The 27135-nt window shown below is 45.3% G+C and overlaps 1 protein-coding gene across 2 annotated transcripts in view; it reads left to right on the top strand.

The window, feature by feature from the left end:
* HYDIN (HYDIN axonemal central pair apparatus protein) overlaps positions 1–27135 on the top strand; it is a 3619565-nt gene that overhangs the window by 2037150 nt on the left and 1555280 nt on the right. For both annotated transcript variants that reach the window (XM_078670948.1, XM_078670947.1), the window contains 2 exons: positions 560–679; positions 3670–3829. In XM_078670948.1, the coding sequence (XP_078527074.1) occupies positions 560–679; positions 3670–3829 (280 nt within the window). The remainder of the gene's footprint in view (positions 1–559; positions 680–3669; positions 3830–27135) is intronic.

The raw sequence follows: 27135 nt of genomic DNA, 5'->3' as shown, positions 1-27135 counted from the left end.
TAGGATGGACCTTCTGATGCAGATTTTTTAAAGTTTGCAGATGATGTTACCGGCACGGCCGCTGCGAACAGAAAAATAAACAATTGACCCCCTTCCGCCCAGCCCAGTAAGAAACCCTTGATTTTCGGGGTGCTTTTGCAACTGAAGCACTAATTCCAAATATGTATTCAGATGCTGAACTTTAATCCCTCTACAGCCCCATTGGCTTGGAGGGATGCTCACCAAACTCTAAATGAGCTATAAGGTTTTGTCGATTCATTGTTACAAAAATATCAGTGAGATCTGAATTCTAAATCATCAAAAATATTAGTGAAATGCCTTAGTGGCTTCAATAATTGTTGTAATACATGCAATGTATTCTAATGTACATCAATTGATATTATCTAGGCTCCTTTGGGTAAATAAACAAAGGCAACATCTGACTTCCTGAAAATATTGAGTTGTCTGAAATACATCAAAATACTGTTAGATTTTTAACCTCACATATTGGTTGAACAGGAGTACTGGTTGCAAAAAGGTGGTAAGCTCTTTTCTTAACTTTCTGGCATGCCTATTTCAGAATTGTGTTCCCACACCGTCGGAAGGAGGTGAAACCTGATGAGATAATCCACAAAAAGTTCCTGCTGAATAGCGAGACGTTTGACTTTGGCCCGTTGCTGTGTGGAAAAACGAGAGAGAAGTAATGTCTTAACTACTGATTGTATATTTCTATACAGCCTTTAATTGTTAGTAAGTACACAAGAGCTAGAATCAGTTAGGCTATTGTGATATATTTAATGTGTATAAAATACCTTGACCGTTATTCCTTAGTGGCTGTGAGAATCTGGAGGATCAGAAGTGCAGGTCACTAAAAAACTGTCACATTTACAATCCCAATTTGTAAGGAAAAATGTGGCATGTTGAGTATCCCAAAAATAAATCTTCATCCTCACATTTAAATGTATTTATTGATGACACTATGTGGTGACTAAAAGGCCTCAATGATGGATGCACTTGTAACACAGCATAGGTTTTTCTTATAGTTAGATCTTCCTCAAGCACTGAACATTCACCTGCTTCTTCCATTTAATTTGCCACACAGTTTAAGGACATTAGGTGTCTAAATGTAAAACCCTGTTCATGCTTGGTGGGCCTCACATTCTCATTTCCTATCCCGTGCTGATTCTCTGGAATTTGCTTTTTTTCTGTAGGGTGCATCAAGAAGATGCAAAATTGCTGTATTTGCTACTGGACCTATCTTATATGGTGTGATATGTACAGTTGTCAAAGCTCTTTAGTATTAAGGGTAAAGGTGTGCGAGTCTTGAGGTGGGCTACAAGTAGAGGCAGCATTTCACCAAAATCAAAGGGCAAGTTGTAGTATCATTTGATGCCCTTGAGCTTAAAGACTTCACGAGTGTACCACATACTCATTGGCCCCATAAACTGCCAATTCTAGATCATTTTTTATACAATTATTTTTGGAAAATAAAACCATTGAATGATAGCGGGTTAAAATACTGGACTCCTAAAACAGGTCAACTTTAAAGAGATTGTTTTTTTTTTTTTTAAAAGATCAGTGGTTTGATGAGTTGAATCTTAAAAGTTACAGTGCTGCCTAGAGGAGCTTCAATCAGCAAGATGTAAATAGCAGTTCCCATCCAAGTTACCCCTAAACAACACTATTACTGCTATAAAGTTAAATGGTATATGAACAGCAAGCCTCATGGCAGAGGCTTTAGAAACTATATATGCATAAAATGGAGAAAAAAGTATTAGGAATACAAACAGCACACATTTTATTTCTGAAAGTAACTAATACACACAAAACACAGTGGGAGGTGAAGTGTTAAACTCAATATGAAAGTATTCTTTGTGCAGAAAGAGTGGTGATGGAGCAGAAAAGCCTCCTCCTGGTAGATGTATTGGATGAAGATACTGTATATCAAGTAAATAAGCATATAGGACAGCCAAAAAGAGGAAAACTACTGGAAAGACAAGGAAAAATCAGATGCCTATCTTGTGAGGCAGGGGTAGGCAGCACAATGCATAGCTGGGTTGAAACTGGTGGTGTACCTACCTATCATGTAATTATTTGCTTCTTGGTCTCTTTCAATTTCCCGTTTTACCCAGAAAAATGTAATGAAAAAGGTGATACATCCAAACATCATCAAAACATGCCAGGGTTTCCATGATGGATGTTTGCATCCATCACATTTGACTACACTTATTGAAAATAAGTTGTTTATAAGTCTAAATTTGCCTCTCAACTCAAACCACTTATAGTTCCTGCCACCCATACTTAGTTTGAAGTGGGCCATCTATATCACGTTAGCAGATAATTTGAAAACCTATTTTTAAGTGCTTTGGCCTGCATATCCAGATTGTGCATTCAGATGTCAAAGAAGATGGTGTATCAAATTCAGTCAGCATTGCTATTCTTCAAGACATGTTGTTCTATCGGGAATGTAAATAAACTGTGCCCGTCCTTTTATTTGCAAAAGAGGTTTACCGTATTTTTGTTAAGAAAATTAAAACCTCTAATCAAGCCAAGTGTTTCCAAAAACTCAAATGCTGCTGTTATGGATGGTGATCAGTACTAACACATGGAACCAATATTACAAATTTCAGAACCACTAGACTTGCTATATATCCATATTTCAATATCTGAAGGACAAATTGTACTAATGCATATTGCCAAGGTTTCTGAGAAATTGGAACAATCTGCCAACAGTTTCCAACTACAGGTATAAGGTGCTGAGGCAGATGCTTTGAATTCCTGGACTACCTACTATCTGGCCTTTAGAAAGAAAGACAACCCTTGTCCTCTAGAAGAGATAGCACCAAGTTAATCAGTGTTCCAACTGAGTTGATGATGTTTGATGGCTGCAGTGAGTTGGCAGGATGGTAATATTCTAAATAAATCAATAAAACTACCTCAAACTTTGTTCTTCTGAGAGCTGTAATCTCCATGAAATCCATAAATAATGGTACTCTCTGTATTACTGTTGCATGAGTTTGTATTAAAATGGACGCAGATACATATAATCTGCATGTAGAGTGTGACAATTATGACACTGAGTGATTGTCTCTACCTGCAAACAACCCAACAAGTGATTTGATGTAGTAGTCTCCTACACTTAGTTCATTTGCCTTGTTCACTAACTCTTAAGTCCGAGGAGGTAGCTATATGTCAGGGACCCAGAAATCAATAATCATTTCTGTCTGAGTTCTAAAAAAGCATCTGACCTGCCAAATATCTAATTATTCTGTTTTACTCAATATACAGTTTTTGCATTTATTTCCCTTACCCTAACAGTTTTAATGCTGTACTTATGGTCCTGTCCCCTTACTTGTGTTGTCCATATTAATTGATTAGTATTTCCTATGAACCTTTTGGAGTCCTATCCTACTTAAAATAAAGACGCAACACCTTTAATCTTTCTGTTTTGTGAAATTGTTTCTCTTCTTTCTTTGTTGGGGCAATCACACACAAAACAATACTAACATAACCATTTAAAGACATCCTGTGTGGTTAACAGTGGCATACACAGAGTCAATATTAATTTGATGCACTTTTATGGTTTGCTTATCCCATTTTAGGAGGTAGTTTGAACTATTTGGGATATCATAAGGAAGATCAGGTTCCTAGTTTCACTGCCCTTTCTCCTATTTGATCTTTCTTTCTTAGGTACAAGACAGGCCGCTTTCCTGAAAACATGGAAAAGATCACCATCATGAACGTGTCCCCCATGAATGCGGAGATCTTCTTCTGCTTTCAGCATGACACCAAAGCAACAACCTTTATCATGGACCCACCTACTATGACCCTCAAACCTGAGGAAAAACAGGTAATTAATGGTTTACATTATTCCAGTAGATGACTTATGTTTGCAGAGGCTACCAGAGAATAGTGTCCACAAAAGGTAAGCAATTAATTTTGTGTTGAAAGAAAACAAGATTTGCGGGTAACTTAACATACTTCTGTATTGTATGATTCCCGTCTGCAATCAGTGATCCAAGAACTCTTTACAAAACAAAATATATCCATGTCTTGAATTGGAGGTGAGCTCTGGTTTTGCAAAATGCAGATCCAACCTCTCTAGGTTAACTAAACCCTTTTCTTTCCAAATAGTTCTCTCTTAATCATAATTAGAGATTACCTAATGAAACATTGCAGCTCAAGATTAACCTGTGCTTTAAGTATTAAAACTGACTCAGAATTCCCTTATGTCAGTGCTAAAGCAAGAAAACATGAAGAAAAAATGGGGCCTGTTGGGTAACAAGTGCACAAGACAGAAAAACAGGCACTGCTCCATTAACAACTCAACAGGTTTCCTTCTCCCCACATGCATTGTACTGGCAGTTCCCTCACAGGCTCAGTTCTTTTTTACTGGCTTGTGCTTAGAGGATCTAAGAACGTGGCAGGGGTTCTTCACCCTTTCATTTAAGTTGTTCTGGTTAGAATTGCATTTTTTCACACTGTATTCAACATCTTACATGCTTTCAAGCTTTTTCCTTCTTATTTCTCCCATCTCTGATAGGATTTTCCAGATTATGCCTTTAGTTTTTTTTAAGTATGCCTCCTGTGGAAGGAAATATGCTACCACTTGCCAACTACTATGCGTGTGGTTTGCTTGCCATCCTTATATTTGGTCAAGGAGTGCATGTTTTAGCAGAAAATGCCAAACAAAATCCCTAAAGAATCAAGAAGGGGTAAGTCTGAAAAGGAAATTGGAGCATCTCATGATGAGGATAGAGAGAATTAAATATCACAGAGCCGGCTAGAGAATTGCCTCCTACAGCTCCCAAGCAAGGACTCATTAAGAGGGTTATGATGCCACCACAGAGGACATTCCAGAGGGCACTGTTCAACACCATATATATTTCCATGTCAGCACATGGTTCAGCACTGTCATGATCACCGTCAGATGCCTGCTCTGCATTGCCTATACCGAAGAAAAGACTTCATCGCCAGAGAAGTTCTCCATTTTGACTCCCAAGTCAACCAATTGTGAAGTGCTCACCATCTGGATACTAAGTTTTAAAGCATTCAACTTTGAAATATTTGGTTTCAAGACTCTCGTCTTGGCACTCAAGGTCAACTTCAATGGTGACAGATTTTTCCCACTCCCATTCAAGGTGTTACTGAGCTTCACCACAACTCTCTCTTTTGTTAACAAGACCCACCTAAGATGAAAATTCCTGCAACGGATATGCTTCAGGTTCCACTTTTGCTCTTTAGGGAAATTGTTTAAATCTATGGGCCAGGGAGATCTTTTTACTGGACAGTCAACTGTCACCATGGCTGATGGGGACAAGAAACATCTTTTCAAGGTTATTTCATCTCCTGAGGTCTTAAAAAGACTTAAACTGAAAACCCACATTTAAAGTGTAATTATCGCTTTTATCCTAAACATTTGGCATCTAAATGTCACATTTGTAGGAATGTTTAATCTAAAACTCTGAAGGACAGAGAAAGAAGGTTGATCTGATGGCACAGGAGAATATTTTTTGGAAAGATTCAGTGAACAGTGCTCCGTCAAGCTCTTCTACAAAGGTAACAAAATAAAGGTGACTTCTTCAGTTTACTCATTTGGATCTGTTTGGAACAGCTCTTGCAGCCACCCATTCTGTCTCTAAACAACGTTCATCTAAGAGATCATCCAATGCCATTGAGGATCAACCTCTAACAAAGAAGAACAAATCTACAAAATCTCAGTCGACGTCATTGAGGCTGTAGACGACAAGACCTTCAGCATTGATGGGGACAATACTGTTGACGATCCTGTCAGAGGCGATCCCTTCTACGCCAATTCTGTCGATGCTGGACCCATCAGCCAAGTCAAAAGCGGCTCGGTCGTCGTCATTGTCGACGAACATGCCATCAACGGTAGAGGCTATGCTGTCGCTGACCTTTCCATTGATGCCATCAGATGCAATTTTCATGCCTCTGCTTTGACTATTAAAGTTATCAGCATTACCACCAACGCGAATTTTGCAATCTGCTCAGGAAAATGAGGTAAGTGAATGTGGTTCACAGACTGTGTGTAGTCACAAACAATTGAATGTGAAATATGTCCTGGATTTTGGAGAAGACATGGAGGAAAATCCCTTTTATTCAGACTTGGATTACCATCAGGATAGTTTTCATCAAGCTTCATGGTCTTGTATATCTCAACACCTATGTTGTGAAGTTGTTCTAGTGCCTATGGCTATTTACTACATTACAACAAATGAGGGAAACTTCTCAGAAGTTTTTACCAAAACATCCACCACAACAGCCTACTCCTGTATCAGCTAATCCTCTTTCACAGCAGTTGTCACTACTCCTCGTCCACCTCCGAAAGCATCACCCAGAGTGGTTCAAAGACCAAAGGTTCTACCAACGCCTGAAGATATGGGTACGATGACTCCAATCATTTTATCTATACCGATTTCGATGAGGAAGAATGTGAACTTTCAAAGATGATGGAGGTCAAGTTGATAATGCAGATGAAATTGAAACCCCTAGAGAAGGGTGTGACACACCTGTCCCTCAAGATCAGATGGATATTTCCACATTTCATTCTCTTCTGGAAAGAGCTGCAAAGAAGATGTGATTGAGATTTCTAGCCTCAGATTCCTTACCGTAGAATAATATGCAGGTGTCAGAACAGTACCCCTGCTTGCAGGTAACTGGCTTTATTCGGCTCTGCGTGGGGTCATCCGTGCCGGAAGTGACGTGTGAGGTGCCTGTATAGGTACCACCCCAACACGCTGACGTCAATAATAACTTAATTTTTTCGGCGTTGAACCATAAAAGTGCACAGAACAAGTGTTAAACTACATAATCAAATGCACAGCAAACCATACACCTTTTGTAAACATTAAAAAAAAATCCCTGGACACTAAGGCATCTTCCTGCTAGGAACATCAAAAAAGTCTTAAGAAATTGGGCGAAAATTGGGCTGTTATGCCATCTAAGTGATCTAAGCTTGCAGGAACTTTTATAGGGCCCTGGGGCAGAATAAAGTATCCTTAAAATGCAGGGTACTGATGTCAGTTCTTTTTTTCCATGCCAGGCAGTAAAGATCAGGAGAAAGCTACCACCAGTCATTTTTTGATTGCCATTTTTTGACTTTTTGTCAAAGTCTTTTTTTGAGATCATCTTTTGGTGTGGCAGGATGTCAACTAGGAAGGCCGGCTTCAAGCCCTCATGACGGATCTGCACCTTATTTGCCTTTGGTGCCTCGAGCCCGATCACAACGCAAAGGCCTGCTTTCACTGCCGTACCATGCACCCCAAAGCCTTGAGGGAGGACTGTCTCAAGCTCCTTGCTGCTCAATCTGTGATGCTGCAACGGTCTCGATCCCCATTGAGAGGAAGGTCCCGGGATCAGTCGCGTTGCCCAAGATCCTCATTGCATTCCAAGTCGTCTTTGGGTAAGTCCCACACGAAAAAAAAGGTAAGAAGTCGAACAAACCTTCGACTTCGCTCTGTCTGATGAAGTCATCTGACGAGACAAGGTTGTGTCGTCATTCAAGGCCTGGCTTCCGCAAATGAGCCGGCACCTCCCCAAGATTCTGGAAGCCAGAGCGACCCCCTCCCAACTTCATGAGTTCTATGAGGCCATGCACCTCAAATTTGGGTGGCCCGTATCTGCTGGCGTGCCTATGGGGCCACGGGTTCTGGTGGGGACTACTGGTTCTCTATCAGTGGTTCCATCCCCGGTTCCAATCGAGCTCCTTGGATCCTCAAATGTATCCAGATCAGTGCTGGTCATGATACCTCGACCTTCCCCAGTGCTAGGTCCAGATGCTGATGCTCCTAGCGCCATCTGTGCCATCCCCATTCTCATCTCCAACTCTGACAGAGCCAGAGGAGCATTGTAGAATACCTGCTCTGGCACCCACTGAAGCCATGCCTTCCTGGTCGGAACCCAAGCCCTTCCTATGAAGAATACCAGCCCTTAGGGCCTAAAATGGACTGGATTGCGGAATTGGCAGACGCCAGAGGAATGGACTCTTCTCCAGATACTGGCATGGTCTCTCCTCCTAACATGGCTACAGTGGAGGGAGCCTCGTTTACTACAGTGGTAGAGGACACCTCTGTGGCAGTCAAGACTGAAGTCATAATAGAGGTGCTTCAGCCGGGAGCAACATAACTCCCCCCCATGGCCCCCTCCTCCCCCCGGAACCTCTTCTCCCATTTAGGCCGTTACTCCCCTGCACTGTGGGATTCGGTTGCTCAGGTGCTGCCCCTGGTTCTGGAGGAGGCCTAGGCCCTACTTTCCTAAACTATTACAGACAGGAGAGATGCAACCAAGTTCATGATCTGATGCGTCTGGACATGACCGACTCTCTGAGCAGTTTCTTTGTCTTACTGCCCTATGCCTGGCTGAGAACAACTAGCTTTTCTGGGGATTTCCAAGCGTCAGTTATGGACATGCCCTTTGATGGCTCCTGTCTCTTCGGAGACCAGATGGACTCAGCACTGGAGTGCTTCAAGGATAGTAGGGCTACAGCCAGGTCCTTGGGCCTTTCCATAACCCCTTGCCAACTGTATTGCTTTGCCCTAGCAAAATACAACTTCCACACGATGGCCCAAACACGGCGAAGCAGGAGACATATAACAGAACAACACCTAGAAAGGGATTTCACTTTACAAAATGAAACGCATCAAATACTCTCTTTTTAGAATAAGGCTTGGGATTTTATTTATGCAATGCTCTCTAACAGAAAGACTTTCCTAGATGCAACATTCAAATGTGTGTAGAGATATATATTAATATACAAGCAATAATAACACACTTGGTAAATGCAACAGTTAAATGCATGAATATGAATAAAATACACAAGCAGATAATAATGGACGTCCTGCAAGAAATCAGAAAGCTATATACACTAATTACATCAAATGATTACTTTGGCTGTGCACTGACTCACTCACACATCACAAAGAAAACACCTCAATTGATCATAGCCACTGGCCACACATCACAATGGCACTAGTCAGAAATAAATCACCTCATCGGTCGTTCACTAGACATCCTTGCCAACTCAAGCTGAAGGAGCCCATTGACAGCCAGGCATGGACTCAAGACCGGGACTCAAGTTCCGCTCTTTTGTGACGACACGTCTGCCCCACAAATGAACGTAAGGCGAAGGTTCTAGAAACCTTGCCGCCTTTCTTCTGTTACGAAAAACTGAGCTGACTGTTCTGGTCTGTGTTAAGGTCAAGGCAGAAGCTGGCTTGCCCCTGTATTTTGCTCCGAGACAGAGCTGTACATTCCACACATTTAGCTGGCAACAACAATCTCTGGTTTGAAAGGCACCAAGCACACTTCCCACACCTTATCTAGGTGAAGCTTACAAAAGCTTCCATCCAGCAGAAAACAATACAACCTTGAACGTGGATAAACAACTTGAGCAATCTGGGGGCCTGCCTGTGCACGCAGAGCAAGACCGAGTCAGAATTCAGGATGACATGAGGCCATGTCAAAGCCAATAGTAAGAACTTCATAAAACTTCCCAATGTACAACACAATGCACATTTGTGCACCACTGCCTATAGCATCACATACTTTATCTCTCAATGTACAACACAATGCACATTTGAGCCCCACTGCTCATAACCCTGCACGTTGAGACCAAAAAGTACATTCCACACCTCTTTTTCTCTCTCTCTCTCATGCTTTCAAATACACATCCCACACGTTCTGTTCTTGGCAAGCTGTTCTACTCTGTGACAGCTCCCACTTTAAAACTGCAAGATTAAATCTTCAAGGAAAAAAGGCATATATGCAGGACGTACATTCATCCTAGGGTAAAATGAACCACCATAGTCAATTAAAATGTTGATAGTCCGAGGTCATCACGTGGTGTCAAACCATAATAGTGCCTCTCACACTACACCAACCCCAGTCTGCCTTTCGCTCCTTTCACGCCATGGAAGGGTCTTCCAGCCATGTCTTAACTAACCCAGTCACCATGGTGCTCAAGATTCCCAGCCTCTCTGTATCCAAGGATGGGAGACCCACAGACCCCATTTGTGGGGCAGCAAGAGATCAACCCAGTCCACCACCATTTTCTGGCAGCTGCAGCCTCCAACCCCTTTAGTTTGCCCTCTTACCATCATGGGCACCCAGTGGGAGGCAGAGTACGCCAACACCTGCCCCACTGGAGGTCAATAACATCAGACTGCTGGGTTCTTCAGATTGTCCGAAGGGTCTAATCCCTCCAATTAATGACCTAACCCTCCACCCATGCCACCCACTTATGACAGACTGACAGATTACCATCTCTCCTTGCTCCACAAGGAAGTGGTGGCTCTCATAGCCAAGGGAGCCATAGAGAGGGTGCTGACGCCAGAAGTAGGTCTTGGTTGTTAGTCCCGCTACTTTCGGGTGCCGAAGAAGGACAAAGGCCTTTGTCCTATCCTAGACCTGTGCCCTCTCAATGTCTTTCTGAAAAAGGAGAAGTTAAGAATGCTCATGCTCGCTCAAGTCCTGTCTGCCCGGGATCCGGGAGACTTGATGCTAGCGTTGGACCTACAGGACACGTACTTCCACATTCTCATCCTGCCTACCCCCAGGCATTACCTATAGTACACGGTAGGCCACAAGCACTTTCAATTCGATGTCCTCCCTTTTGGCATTACCAACTCCCCTTGTGTGTTCACCAAGGTAATGACAGTGGTGCAGCTCATCTGTGGAGATCAGGCGTTCCAGTCTTCCCCTATCTCAACAACTAGCTGTTGAAGGTGGGCTCGCCCCAGGCTGTCGTCTCCCACCTCCAGACTATGGCATACCTCCTGCCATCACTAGGGTTCACTATGAACATGCCAAAGTACACCTGACTCCCTCTCAGAAGCTTCCTTTCATCAGAGTTGTTCTAGACTCAATGTAGTTTCGGCCTATCCTCCCAAACAGCACGTCCATGATATTCAGGCTATGATACTGATGTTTCAGCCTCTATCCTGCATTTCAGTGAGACTGACACTGAGGCTTCTGGGCCTCATGGCCTCCTGCATCCTGCTTGTGATACATGCCCACAGGCATATGTGGGCTCTGCAGTGGGACCTGAAGTTCCAGTGGGCGCAGCCTCAGGGGAATCTCCGACATTATGCCTTTCTGAGAGGGTACTGCAAAAGATCTACAATGGTAGTTAATGAACCATGGTTGGGTCAGTAGCAGGCCCATCACCCTTCCCCAACCATATCTGACAGTGGTGACATATGCTTCCCTCCTGGGTTCTGACAGACTTCTGAGAGATGTGGAGATCAGAGGCCTCTGGTCTCTGCCGGAATCCTGACTCCACATCAACCTTGTGGAGCTCCAAGCAATCCGGCTGGAATTAAAAGCCTTTCTACCTTCCGTCTAGGGTAGGTAGTGCAAGTGTTCATGGGCAACGCCACTGCCATATGGTATTGCAACAAACAGGGCGGAGTGGGGTCGTGGACCCTTTGTTAAGAGGCCCTGCATCTATGGACATGGCTGGAACATCAGAGCATATCCTAGGTGGTTCAACACCTGTTGGGCTCTTTGAACGCAATGGCGCAGAAACTCAGCTGAAGATGGCTAGCGGGTCATGAATGTGGTGTCAGTTCAGAGGTGGTGGAAGGTCTGTTTCAGCAGAGGGGAGAACCGTGGTTTGATCTGTTCGCCACTGCGGAGAACGTGCAATGTCAGCAGTTCTGCGTGCTGGAGTTTCCAAGGCGGCTTTCGCTCAGAGACGCTTTTCATCTCGAGTGGATCTCAGGCCTCCTGTACGCCTTGCTGCCCATACCACTTCTGCCCAAAGTTCTCAAGAATGACAGGGCCCAAGTGTAGTAGAGTGCTCCTTTTGGCATGGTTACCCCCCACTTTTTACCTGACTCCGATGCATCTTTGACTGAATGTGCACTGTGTTCCTGCTAACCAGGTTCCCAGTGCCTGTATTCTTTCTCATAAAATAAAAAATAAAAATGGAGAATCGAGTGATATTGGACGTAGGAATTCTTTTTCATCTCAAGATCTTTGTTCAGATATTCATATACTGAATTCATTGATTTGAAATTCAGTTTTTATTTGAAACATGAGTGTCTTTTGGTTTAAGCACAATGTTCAATAGGCATTTTCAGTTTGTGGCTACGCGTTTCGAGTGCAGAAAATAGTCGCAAAAGAAACTGATGTTGCATCCATGAGGGAATCAGTTGGACTCCGTTTACGTCACATCCTGATACGGAGTCGCACGGACGTACCAATAGAAAACAATTCCGGATCCCGTCTTGCACCTGGGAAGGATTCTAAATTGAAGAATCTGCGGCTAGATCCTGTCTCTACTAGATAATGCGTTACCGTAGGTAAGTTACTTGTTCTTCGGTTCTCTTTTATATATTCACATGCAACCTTCCCTCATCCCAAGTCAGAGGTTTATCACACTTCTGCTTTGAAGTCTGAGCTATGGTGGCCTCTAAGGCAAGTAGATGAGCTTTCGGTTCCACCTCATTGGCTGAAGTTTGGGATCTGAAAGAGACACGTTAGTATTAGATTCCTTACCTTAGAATATCCCCAGGCGTCAGACTGGATCCGGAAATTTTTGCGTAGCAGTACCCTTGCGCGTCGGTAGGCGTCGTCTGCGGCTCCGCATCCGTCGTCGGCGTCGTGGGCGCCGTGATGACGTCGTCGGAGTACTTAGACGCCGCCTCCGCGTGCTGACGTCAGTTCTTCTTTTTTCCGCGCCAGCTAGCGCAGATCTGGAAAAAGCAGTAACCCTAGTCAATTTTTGACGAACTTTTTGATCCTTTTTGATTGCTATTTCGAAGTCTCTCGACTCCGAAACGGTGCCGCTAGGGATGCCCGGCTTCAAGCATTGTGACGATTGCGACCGGCTGATGTCGGTCACGGATCCTCACCGTGTGTGTTTGTCGTGTTTGGGCGTCGACCACGACGACAAGGCCTGCTCCGACTGCCGGGCCCTCTCTTCGAAAGCCAGGCGGGAGCGGTCCCGTAGGCGCCTCGAACTCCGGCAGTCGGTCCCGCGCCGTGAGAGGTCCAGATCCCATGGGAGGTCGAGGGACAGGTCGCGGGCTCGGAGCCACCACAGCTCCGAGAGTAGGCCGCACTCCTCCGGGTCGAAGTCGTCGTCAGGTAAGAGGCACAAGAAGTCCAAGCGGCGTCATCGCTCCTCGGACTCCCCCCGACGCTCGCACGATGCGGCCGGGGGTTCGGGTGACACCACCCACGCGGCTCCGTCGGAGTCGCCAGCGCCGCGGCCCGCTCCACACCCTCCGGTCCCTGGGCTGAACGCGTCGCCGGAGGAAATCGAGCGCTTCCTCATGGCCATGAGGAACCTCTCTTTTCTTTCAAATAAGGTGGATGTGCTATTAAAGATACTATGTAGTTTCGGGCCTATAGCCCTTTTTACACTGTATATTATATGCTGTATATTTTTTACTGTATACTGCTGTTAATGTACTGGGGATTCAAAGCCTGACTGCTGGGTATGATTCAGGCATGCAAATATAAAAAAGATACCACTGCTGGAGAATTGGGGTTACAGGTAAGTATCTAATTTCTTCCTTGGGTTCACAGCAGGCAACTCCCATTACCAGCTCACAGTTCTACCCTTCAGCCTACCATTTGTACCTCTGACCTTTTCAAAGTGCATGTCAGTAGTCGCAGCTCATCTCTGCAAAAATAAAGATTTACATCTATCGCTATATCAACAGTTGGTTGATACTCCTGTACATCAGGCTAAACAACAAGCCTTATTTGGACCTTCACATCGATTTACAAAATACAATGTGCACTCTTCTTCAAGTGCTCAATTATGTAGGAATGATGTTAAACATAGAAGCAGAAAAGTCTATCCTTTGAAGGTAAGAGTGTTTGTACAAGCAATGTATTTATCATATCAGTGTGTCATTGCCTTCTTGCCTCTGTTAACAACTAATGTATCTTAATCAATACAGACAACGCAGCCACATCTCACTACCTCAACCTATAGGCCAGAATTTTGTCACTGAAAATCCAAGCAATTTGCAATTGGCTCTTGACAAGGAAACATCCATCCAGGCGGTGCATACCCCAGGTATTCATAGCTCTCAGGCAGACCTACTGAACAGATATTTAGCAGAAACCACAAATGGGTTCCCAGCGACAACATAATATAAGACATTTTCCAAGACTGGCGGTTTCGTGTCATAGATCTGTTCGCTACATCCCAAAATGCAATGCTCTTTTGATAGATTGAAGAGATTTCTTTAAGCCTTTCCACCAATTAGAAGGTAATCCTATCATGCTTAATTAACGAAGATGAGGCATTCCAATACCAAGATGATAATCATTGCTCCTGAGTGCCCAGGACAATAGTCATTTTTCAGAGCCCCTTCACCTTACTATTAGACCTCACAGAAAGCTGTTGTGCAAACTAAATCTGTTGTCCAGCATACAAGGACAGTTACATCACCACAATGTGGCATCCTTTAATTTGGCAGAATGGCTCCTGAAATTGTTCAATATGGCCATTTGAACTTATCTCAGCATTGTATGAACATTCTAAAGGAAACTAAAAGGCATTTTTACCAGGAATTCTTACACTTTCAAGTGTAAGCGATTCATAATTTGGTGTCTTTTAACGTATGATCCAATATCCTGTCAAGAGGGTGTAATTATCCCTTACCACCTTCTTCCAGCACAGTCATACCTACAACTTGCCTATACATGTGAACATTTGGCTACCAATACAGCATACAGAAAAGCGCAAAGATCAGTCTTTAAAATTCCTGTAATAAAAGTTTTAAGAGATTCTGAAAAAAACGTTTCTGCCCAGATGGCGGTCATCTTCTCCATTAGAGCTCTATTTGCTCCTTTCTAAACTGATGCCTCCTCCCTTTAAGCCCATATATAAAGTGTCATTCCAGCCTCTTATTTGGAAGCTAGCCTTCCCAATACCCATTACAACTCTCTGCGGATTATGCAAGATTCAAGCCCTATCTGCAATAGAACCCTACATTATTTTTCGTCACAACATATCTTTCTTTTCTGTCAAACATAGAATCTAACATTAACCAAGAGATCCCTCTGCTGGTTTATTTTCTTCGTAATCCCCCCTTGTAGTGAAGTTTATCAATTTGTTTTATATTTGAAAGTCTTGAGATTTTACATGGACAGTAATTGGGTCTTAAGTAAACTAAACAATTCTTTAATTATCACCTCCCCTCACCCCTCCCACTGGTATGGCTTCTTCCAAACAGTCCCTTTACAGATGTATAATCTTAAGTATTGCTTATGTTATAATATAAGCCTGTTATGTTTGAACTAGAAGTACTTTAACACAAGAAAAGTAGCTACTGCTGCTTGGTTAAGTAATGTCCCAGTGGCACAGGTATGCAAAGCAGCCAATGGGGAGTCCATCCAACCATTCAGTAAATATTACTGTTTGGATGATGAGTCTAGAGCTGACACTAATTGCCCAAGCTGCTATAAAGATTCTTTTTGGATAAGGTTCGCTTTTCAGTGTAACTTAACCCCTTCGACGCTCATGACGAGCTCAGCTCGTCATGAGGTACACCTCTCGTACACTCATGACGAGCTGAGCTCGTCATGAACCGCAGGTTTTCGAAATCTTCGGTTAAGGCGTTAATGGGGTGGCTGAGTGAGCTAAAGAATGGTGATGGATTAAACCCAGATCAGTTGACTGGGGTGAGTGTTTGATTTGCTCAAACGCTCCGTCCATCATCCCCTTTTGTATCGCTTTGTTCGCCCTAAGTGTGGCAGGGTATGCTCAGACATGAGTCCCTTGCTCACTTGGCCACTGGATTCAAGATAGCCTGGCTGATGAGGATTATGAATCCGAAACCGGTCCCAGGATGCTTGTTTCCGGTCCAGGGAAGACATGGCTTGGCAGTTCGGGCTGGACTGTTCCCATGAGGCACAGGGTCAGACTGATTTGCATATAGCCATGTCTGAACTGGGGTGGCTGAGTGAGCTAAAGAATGGTGATGGATTAAACCCAGATCAGTTGACTGGGGGTGAGTGTTTGATTTGCTCAAACGCTCCGTCCATCATCCCCTTTTGTATCGCTTTGTTCGCCCTAAGTGTGGCAGGGTATGCTCAGACGTGAGTCCCTTGCTCACTTGGCCACTGGATTCAAGATAGCCTGGCTGATGAGGATTATGAATCCGAAACCGGTCCCAGGATGCTTGTTTCTGGTCCAGGGAAGACATGGCTTGGCAGTTAGGGCTGGACTGTTCCCATGAGGCACAGGGTCAGACTGATTTGCATATAGCCATGTCTGAACTGGGGTGGCTGAGTGAGCAAAAGAATGGTGATGGATTAAACCCAGATCAGTTGACTGGGGGTGAGTGTTTGATTTGCTCAAACGCTCCTTCCATCATCCCCTTTTGTATCGCTTTGTTCGCCCTAAGTGTGGCAGGGTATGCTCAGACGTGAGTCCCTTGCTCACTTGGCCACTGGATTCAAGATAGCCTGGCTGATGAGGATTATGAATCCGAAACCGGTCCCTGGATGCTTGTTTCCAGTCCAGGGAAGACATGGCTTGGCAGTTCGGGCTGGACTGTTCCCATGAGGCACAGGGTCAGACTGATTTGCATATAGCCATGTCTGAACTGGGGTGGCTGAGTGAGCTAAAGAATGGTGATGGATTAAACCCAGATCAGTTGACTGGGGGTGAGTGTTTGATTTGCTCAAACGCTCCGTCTATCATCCCCTTTTGTACCCCCAATAAATATCTTAAAACATTATTTTCCACTAGTTGTAGGGAGTTAGTATTTGCAATACCCCAGATTCCAGACCCGTATGTTTGCAGTGGAAGTACATTTTGACTGATAAATTTGTAAAAAGTTCCACTGGTGGTCGTAATCCTAATCTTTTCGCAAACTGGGTGAGTGCGGATATAGTGTTCGTAGAGACTCCCAGGCTTCCTTTTTCAGGCTGTCTCTTCTCCCCTTAATTGCTAGTTTATATGTTCTCCTTGCCTCCCTAATGGCCTCACGATCTCCCGGGATAGTGTAAAGAATATTTTTTGCATTTGTGTGTGCTTTCGTACTTTGTGTGTCAAACCAACCCGTTTGTTTTGCCTTCCTGATTTATGAACAGAAAGGGCCTCCCTCACAGTGCTTGATATTGACTCAAAAGCCTCTAAAATGCTACCTGGGACAGCTAGATTGCTAGTACAAATATCAAATTCATCTTTGCACTTGGTCACCACAATTTTTAGAACACGTTCAGGATCAACCATAGCCCATTTCAATGTGTAACCATTTGTTGCCCCAGTATTGGAACTTTCATTGATTCCCATGCTTTTGTATCATTCCCCGTCGTCGGAATGGGAGTCTCGGTAATAACAAAATACCATAGTAGTAGGTACAAAAGAGAGAAAAGGCCTAGACCTCATTCCCTTTTGTAGCATATCAGCCTCTTTTTGTAAAAGAGACCAAACATTAGGCATCAGCCAATCAGAAGAGCCTCACCCCTGGAACCTTCCTGAAGGAATCTCAGAGCCTCAGATTTTCTACCGCACGTTGTGCTAGGGAGTCTCCATTGAGCTCTGCTCTATTTTCAACTCTTTCAAGTAGATTTCTACAGTTTTTTCTTCAGGATTTCTTCAGTTCTACTTCAGAAGTCTCTCCTTTTCATCAGGATGTCTGAATTTGAGAAAAAGAAGGCTCTTTTCAAGCCCTGTTCCACCTGTGGGAAGAAGAGGCTGTTTGTGGAGGACAAACACAAGGATTGCATTTACTGCCTTTATCCAGATCACAAGGCAGAAGACTGCAAAATTTGCCGCACTCTCTCCACCAAGACCTTGAGAGATCGTGCTGGAAGACTGCTTACATGGCTACAGAGGCAGAAGGAGAGGAAGCATGGAGTTTCCAGTGATGATGAGGAATCGTCTTCTTTTACTTCCTCAAAAAGGTCAGTGAAAAGGGGTAGAGGTTCCGCATCTTTCTCTGTTGAGCGCCCCTCAAAGGCTTCAAAAAAGACCCCCAGAGAGTCTGATAGCGGGGGTTCAGGAAGCTCTCCCCACCGCAGTGGGAAGGATAAGGCAGAACTGGTTTCGCCTCTTAAGGGTGAGAAGACAGACCCAGCCTTCAAGAAACCCTCCTCACATTCTTCAGAGAGGAGTTCTAAGTCCTCTACGACGAAGACATCGTCGACGGTGGGTCCGTCGACGAAGAAAACGAAACCCAAAATTCAATTGGTCCCGTCGACGGGCTCGTCGGCGGGAGAATCGTCAACGAAAGCTTCGTCGTCGTCGATGAAGGTAGCGCCGACGGCAGCGTCGACGAGAGGTACGACGACGACATCGTCGACGAAGACGTCGTCGACGGCTTCATTAACGTCGTCGACGAAGAAACCATCATCGTCGACGGCAGTAACGACGACGGCGTCGTCGACGGTATCGACGACGGTGGTGTCGTCGACGAGTGCATCGACGACGACAACAATTTCTACAACGTCGGCGGGCTCGTCGACGGCGGTGTCGACGACGACGACATCTGTGATTCCAATATCGTCGACGAGAATATCTCCGGCGTCGACGGAACCATCAACGATACTGGCTAAGGAGAGGCGAGTGACGATTTCTTTAACGAGGATCACTCCGGAAATGACATCCCCGGGAAAGGTGACCACTTTACCGTCAACTTTGTTGTTGGATCAAGAAGAATCTGAGGAAGACGGACAGGATGCTTATGATTATGCCAGTAGCCCGTCTCAGCTCCTAATCAAGAGTCAAGAGACTGATTCGGATGGGGCATATGACCAGGGAGAAGGAGAATATCACCAAGTGGCCCATTCTAGGGGCTGTGTGCCACAGGACATGGTTTCGGTACCTACAACATTCCTGCATGACCTCCACAAGATGCTGCAGGACTATAAGTCGAAAGCGGAAAGACCAACACCACGGAGGTCTGCTCCTTCGACACCAGTCAGAAACCCCTCATCTGTAGTCCCTTTGGTGCTTCCGGCACGGATGCCGCCTCAACCTCAGCGGCCGACACCTCAGGCTCCGTCAGAGCCAGCTGATGACCCGGAAGGGGATGATGATGATGAATCATCTGATGGTAACCAAGACTCGGATCATGATAGGGATGAATATGATGACTACATCATCCCGGACCAAGCTTCACCTCATCAGGACTTGGTAGACTCACCTCCTGCTGACATCGGCAGTTTTCACCAGCTGATGGAATGGGCAGCTGGCAGATTTAAGCTGGCAATGCCCGCGGAAACCACGGAATGTTTCTTATATGACTTCAAAGAAACACACCGCAAAACGACAAGATCGATTCCAATTGTGGATCATTTGTGGGATGAAGGTTTGAAGGCGATGAAAAACCCAGCGACGGTGGTCCCAGTGCTACCCCGTCTGGATAAGAAGTATAAAGCTCCAGATGATGGACCGGCAGCGCTGACGGGCCATCCAAAAGCTGACTCTGTCATCTCACAGGCAGCACAGAGGAAGTCGCGGAACCCTTCTGCTCCATTAACGGCCCCTCCTGATAAGGATGGGCGACGACTTGATAACACGGGCAAACGGTTTTCATCGATGGCTAGTCTACTAATACGTGCCTCCAATGCTTTGGCGATATTAGGATGATATGATCGCCAATTATGGTGCGATGTAGCCCCATATCTGGAACTCCTTCCACCGGAGTCACGGGTGGAAGCGAAGAAGGCTTTACAGGAGGGTGAGGTGGTCTCCATGGAAATTATAGACTGTGCCATGGACATCGCGACAACGTCCTTTCGGACGTTAGCAGGAGCGGCAGTGTTAAGACGCCATGGGTGGCTGAAGGCAACTTGGTTTAGACCGGAAATTCAGAACAAGGTCCTTGATCTGCCCTTCGATGGCGAAGCCCTATTTGGGAAATTAATAGACGATACGCTGCAAGAGATCAAGAAGGACACGGAAACAGCCAGGTCTCTAGGTACCCTCCAGTATCGCAAATCTCCTTTCAGAGGTTCGAGAGGCAGAGGAGGTGGTTATAGAGGTTCATACCACCAACAACAACAACAACGCTATTCTTCGAACAGCTCTGGATACCAGCAGAATCGCCAGTCATTCCAGCAAAGGCAAGGCCAATCTTCGGGTTATTCGAGGCCTTACAATAAGGGCAAGCAGGTTGCCCGCGGACAGGACACGTCCAAGCGCCAATAGCAGCCTCCTGGCTCTGCCTACTGTTCCCTCCTCCAAGAAATCTCCAGTTGGAGGCAGGGTGTCAAAATTCCTTCACAATTGGTCCAAAATAACATCGGACCGTTGGGTGATCAACATCATAAGGCGAGGACATACTTTGGAATTTATGGAAGTCCCTCTACCCAGGCCCCTCCGGCAGCCGTTCCATCAAAACATCTGCGTCTCCTAAGGCTCGAGGTACAACACATGCTCCGCAAAGGGGCGATAGAGCCGGTCCCCTTCAATCAACAGGGCCAAGGTTTCTATTCCAGGTTCTTCCTGGTAAGAAAGACGCTGGAGAAATGGCGCCCCATCTTAGACCTCAGGGAGCTAAATACCTATCTCGTCTCCCTATCCTTCCGGATGGTATCCCTACAGGATATATTGAAGATGATCAGTCCGGGGGATTTCATGGCCACGCTCGATCTAGAGGACGCGTACTTCCATGTCCCGATTCACCCAGCACACAGAAGGTTCCTACGCTTCACAGTAGCAGAGAGCCATTTTCAGTTCAGGGTTCTGCCGTTCGGACTTCGCTCTGCCCCAAGGATTTTCACGAAGGTGCTGGCACCGGTGGCGGCATTTCTGCGAAGGAGCCACTTCCAGGTCTTCCCTTATCTGGACGATTGGTTACTGAAGGCCCCGTCCAGAAAGTTAGCGCAGGACGCTGTGCAGGCTTGCACCAATCTGTTCCAGAATCTGGGGCTCACTTTGAACAGAGAAAAATCCACGCTGATGCCCTCAAGAATAGCACGGTTCCTAGGAGCAGTGTTAGATTCAAAGCTCTCGAGGGCGTTTCCTACTCAAGAGAGGGTAGAGAAACTGCAACGATTAGCACGAAACCTTCGGGTAAAAAGGTGTCTTTCTGTACGCAGTTACAAGTCGCGGCTAGGGGTGATGTCATCATGCATCCCCTTAATTCCACATTGCAGACTTCGGATGCGTCCCCTGCAGGAACAACTGGACCTCCAATGGAAACAAGTGCACGGATCGTTCGAGGACAAGGTGGTTGTCACTCGGGAGATGAAGGAGGCAGTGATTTGGTGGTCACATCAAGACAATTTGTGCCAAGGTCTATCCTTCGCAAGCATACCATCGCCTCAAATACTAACGACGGATGCGTCATTGGAGGGATGGGGCGCAGTGATGCAGGACCTGCAGGTCAGAGGCCATTGGCCTCCTTGCGAGCAAAGACTGCATATCAATCTATTGGAGCTGAGAGCGATCAGGCTAGCTCTTCAAGCTTTTCTTCCGCGGCTCCAGGGTTCACAAGTGCTCATCAGAATGGACAACACCACAGCTATGCATTATGTGAACAAGGAGGGAGGAACGAGATCACTCCTCCTGTCGCGGGAAGCTCAACAGATATGGGGAATGGTCAATTCTTCAGAGAATTTCACTAAAGGCGGAGCACTTACCAGGAGTGCTGAACGAAAACGCCGACCGGTTGAGCAGATTATCCTCAGTCAGTCACGAGTGGGAACTAAAACAGCAGGTTCTGGATCTACTACTTCAGACATGGGGCACACCGGAGGTGGACCTGTTTGCAACTCCAACCAACAAGAAGTGCGAGTCATACGCCAGCAGGTTCCACCATCAAGGCTCATTGGGCAATGCCCTGTCGTTAGCCTGGACAGGGCAGTTTCTCTATGCGTTTCCGCCAATTCCCCTGATTCCACGCCTCATCAGGAAGATGAAAACAGAACCATGCAAAATGATCCTAATAGCTCCAGCATGGCCGCGACAATTTTGGTGCACGGAACTACATCTGCTGTCACTAGTCCCTCCATTGCGGCTGGAGGAGTTTCCGGATCTTCTGACCATGTCCGGAGGACAGGTTTGGCATCCAGACCCAAGATCATTACACCTGACTGCATGGCTCCTGACCAGCGAGAATTCATGAATGTCCCTCTTTCTAAGGAGATCAAGGACATCCTTTCCCAGGCAAGAGCACCTTCAACAAACAAGACATACAGATTAAAATGGAAAAGGTTTTGTATTTGGTGTAGGAAGGAAAAGGTTGATCCTTTTACGTCAAAACCTCATCAGATCTTGCCTTACCTACTCTCGCTAGCAAAGTCTAATCTGACCCATTCTACGATCAAGGTCCATTTGGCGGCACTTTCCAGATTCAGGAGAGCTGACTCTGGTCCTTCATTGTGGTCTTCAAGAATTGTCAAGCAATTTCTCAAAGGCCTGTTCAGGGTTTATCCACCAGTGAGGCCTCCTCCTCCAACTTGGCATTTGAACTTGGTCCTGACTCAACTGATGAAGAAACCATTTGAGCCGATTCACCGCTCAGACCTGAAATATTTGTCATGGAAATTAGCCCTACTTTTAGCCCTGACATCGGCTAGGCGAGTGGGAGAGTTGCAGGCCCTTACTATCCAGGAACCGTTTTTACGGTTCAAGAAGAACACGGTCATCTTGCGGACGAACCCAAGATTCATTCCTAAAGTTCCTACAGACTTTCACTTGAACGAACCAGTGATTCTAAAGACATTTTTTCCAAACCCAGTCACTCCAGCGGAGAAGTCACTGCACACTCTGGATTTACAACGATGTCTTAAATTCTACTTGGACCGGACCAAGGAATTTAGAAAGACTTCGCAACTGTTCATCGCCATTGGTGGTCCAAGCAAAGGTCTCCCTCTGTCCAAACAGGGGATCTCCAGATGGATTTCAAGTGCTATTCTGCATTGCCACAACATAGCAGGAAAACCTCTGGTGGGCAGGATACGTGCTCACTCAACGAGATCAGTGGCATCCTCAACGGCCCTCTTCGCGGGGGTGCCTATAAAAGACATTTGCAGGGCTGCTACCTGGAGCAGCGTACACACTTTCACTAAGCATTACTGCTTAGAGTCATTGCAGCAGGATGATGCAGCAGTGGGCCAGGCTGTCCTGAGGAACCTCTTCCAGTGATTGGTGAGCTTTCCTTTCTATCCCACCTTCCAGTGGTAACACATTTTGTTATTTCATTTGTGATGATTTACAGTACTTATTTACAAAATGTGTTTATGATGGTTTACTGCTTGCTATTCTGATACAAAAGCATGGGAATCTATGAAAGTTCCAATACTGGGGCAAGAAAACAAGTTACTTACCTGTAACTTTGGTTCCCCAGTATTGGTAACTTTCATAGATTCCCATGCGCCCACCCACCTCCCCGGGGAAAGCTCAGCCTTCAGCAAGTAGGGTGTCTAGCACACAACGGCTACGAAAATCTGAGGCTCTGAGATTCCTTCAGGAAGGTTCCAGGGGTGAGGCTCTTCTGATTGGCTGATGCCTAATGTTTGGTCTCTTTTACAAAAAGAGGCTGATATGCTACAAAAGGGAATGAGGCCTAGGCCTTTTCTCTCTTTTGTACCTACTACTATGGTATTTTGTTATTACCGAGACTCCCATTCCGACGACGGGGAATGATACAAAAGCATGGGAATCTATGAAAGTTACCAATACTGGGGAACCAAAGTTACAGGTAAGTAACTTGTTTTCTTCTGTCTAGTGCCAGTGACTCCAAAGGGAGTGGAGCACTTTTACCCCTTTTTGAACTGTTTAAACATCCTTTAAATGTTGCGCACAGTGGGAAGTGGTAACTCAATGATATGTCTCAAACGTAAAACGAGTTAACTTGAGCGGCATAGTGGTTTGACAACAGCAAAAAATCAATTGTAGAATATAGGCCCGCCCACTAAAAGTATACCCCATGGGTACTGGTTCCAGGCACATTCCATTTACAAAGCCTAAGTCCAGGGTGCATAACATCTCATTTAACCGCTCCCCGACTTTTGAATGAGTAAAATGCGTGCAACTGAGCCCTTCCTCCACATCAAATTCACACACATTTGAATCAACAATAGAACATAAACCACAATTAAAATCTCCTAAGAAAAGGATCCTAGTGTCAGAGACACTTTTGTGCCATAGAGATTGGACGTCAGTTATTAACTCATTAAAAACTGCTTCTACATTAGACATGTGAATGTTATTATACAAATTAATCAGAATTATTGATCGCTTGCCCTCTATCTTAATATTAATGATTTGGAAAAATGCGTTATCTAGCCTGGATTCAATTTTACTAAAATTCAAAGTGTTTGCAATATATGTACAGAGGCCTCCCTTTAGTCTACCTCCTTTACTATCTCTTGCCTCAGTATGTACAGTTCTATACCCGTTGATATGTAGTGGATCTCTAGCCCATGTCTCTTGGAGGCAGAGAATATCATAACTTTCAATGAAATCACACCAAATTGGATTTGTTCATTTTTGGTTTAATCCTGCTATATTCCACGAGACGAGTTTGCAGAGGGTTTCCTCTCCTATGTTGTCCTTGATATACGTTGGTAATTTTGACGAAGCAAGGTAGTTATCAATGCACATTACAGGTTGCATAACTTTTACACTTATGACTCCTTCTAATATAGTTAACTGGTTGTCACAGGGCTGTAATAAATGATTGTGGTCACTGTCTGACGACCCTTTCCGAGATGCTCCATGACTGAGAATGGTGTCACAGTTAAGCCCACTCTCTACATTGGGAGGATTAACATCGTCATCAGGGATAGATGGTTCGAGCGTATTGCATATAGATCGTTGGGCTAGGGAGGGCAAGTACTCTATATTCAATACACTAAAATCTTGATCAGTTAGTCAATCAATTGCATCTAAGGACTCAAATACTTCAAAATGATTGCTGGTTGGCACGATGTAGCGAGAAGAACTGCTATTAGAATATAAAGGCTTATGGAGATAGGATTGTTCATTAGTCATGGGGTTATAAAAAAAACCCTAGAGGGAGGATATTAATACCCTTTACATTTATCTCCCCGGTTCCTGCTTTATCAAGAATGTGCCGTACTAAATTTGGAGATCTAATTGATAGGACGATGCAGTCTCCTTGCAATTGTTTATTTGACTTACCTACCCATGAGACACTTCTGGCCATTTTAAATTCACTAAAAAGAGCATTGTTTAGCCCTGTTCTAGTATTAAGAAAGTGACAAGCTTTATTGCGTAAAGTTGACCAGTGTTCAAAATCATTGCCAAGCACAGGAGGGACATTTGCTAAGACCACTGTATACGGGGTCGCCTCAGGGGGAAGATTTAGGACCATATTGGGTGGGGCTTCATATACCCTACACTGCTTGTGTGGAACAGAACCTAGATCTACTTTCGTGTTCCCCTGAGCTCTCCCCCCCCATATTGTACGTGACAGGGTTTTGTGATGTTACAGGCCGAATCAACAGGAAATTATGACCTCGGTCCGTCTGAGTTGGCTGAGTGTGGGGACTTATCAAAGGATCAATGCTTGAGTTAGAGGGCAATTGGGTTGTCGTGGCTTGGCTACAGGTCTGACTACATTTAGAATTTGGGCAATAAGTTGTAGTGGCTATACCCTTATCCCTGGCACCAATCCCTCTAAAGAGCATAGGCCCTGCACCCTTGCCGTTATTATCATCACGGACAACAGAGCTAGCTAATTGAGGTGAGGCTGCTAGCCTTTCAAGTGAGATTAATCTTTTTTTAATGCTGCCCAACTTCTGTATCATGAGGGCAAGGAGGTCAGTAATCAGTAACCCCAAACATTTACAAAGATCGTCCTCACTTAGCCAAGCAGCATTACAAGTCCCGCCATGTTTTACCGTGGCGTTGCTAGAGAGTTATGCCATAGAAGAGCAGGCTTTCTTGCTCGTTACCGGGGAGGTTATTCTGGGAACAGCTTGATGTGTTGCTCGTTGGTTTTGTTTCTGTGCCACACATCTTTTCTTTCTGGTTCCCTGATCCGGTCATTTCATTGCTTTCTGACCTCCAGTACTAACACCAATACTCTGTGTCTCTGGGTCTTGCTCGATATTGAGACTCATGCCCTGGGCCGGCAAATTAGGGTTCTTACTACTAATAGAGCCCGATGAGCAAGCAGTGGTATCAGTCGGTCGAGGGACGATAGGTGTTTCTGGGCCATTACTCAAAACGTTAACAGTACAATTATCAGGCTGACGTGCAAAAAGAGATTGCGGGTCCAGAGATAACCTCCGTTCGGTTAATGCAATCTCGTGCATCAGGGCAGACTCAGGGCACACAAGGAACGCGTCTAGGGTCCCTGCCACCCCTGAGCCCACCCCCACTTTGCGACTATTCATTTAAGCTAATACAGTCACAGTTTGCTTGAAACTTACTCAGCTCGGTACAGATTAAAGTCTGTCGCGCAGGTAAAGTGATGTTACCCCTGGAACCCTCATCCCACCAGGGGTGAATGCAGGATGCAGCTGGTGGAGTTTTGTGGCAGCAGGCAGAGATGGGACAGACAAAAGAGAGGCTGATTCCTCTTCGCTGATACCTCGTGCTCAGCTTGCTGTCAGCCAGTTCCGTGCTTGGCTTGGACTTCTAAGAGTTCTAAGAGCTTTTTACCGCCCAAAGATAACAGCGCCAGCAGAAGTTCAGCCTTGACTGTGTTTGCGGCTATATCTCAAGCGCAGCACTGCTCCGTGAGTTTTCTCCTTGAAGCGGGTCTGCACGTCGAAGGATGGTGAAGGACGGTGATTACGGTGCAAGGAACTGTGAAATTCCGGCGCTACAGACCGCCAGAGCCGAGTTTTCCCGTTCGGCGTTCAGGGTTCATTGTTCATTGTTCATCGGTCTCCAATGATCAAAAGTGCAGAAAAGGAACCTGGGCAGTGCCTGCTGCAAAAGATGTGCTCGGGGCTGTGTCAGTAATCTATCAGTGATCTCCCACTTCTGCCCGAGTTTCTCCAGTTCCGCGCTCAACTAGCTCAGAGTGCCAAAGACGAACTAAGGGACTCCATGTGAAAGATTGAAAGCACGGTATAATAGCCACAAGCGCCGAGGCTGCCGGATCCGGCCGTGCACCTCAATGGAAGGTAAAAAGAACACTGGCGGCTACTGCCGCTTCAGATAATGTGCTTGCAGCTCCTGCGGCATTCAAGAAGTGCCCTTGCGGCTCCTGCCGCTTATGAGAATTTTAGTGG

The sequence above is a fragment of the Lissotriton helveticus genome, chromosome 12 (assembly GCF_964261635.1).
Source record: "Lissotriton helveticus chromosome 12, aLisHel1.1, whole genome shotgun sequence".
Classification (NCBI taxonomy): Eukaryota; Metazoa; Chordata; class Amphibia; order Caudata; family Salamandridae; genus Lissotriton; species Lissotriton helveticus.
This window is presented reverse-complemented; position numbering and strand designations above follow the sequence as displayed.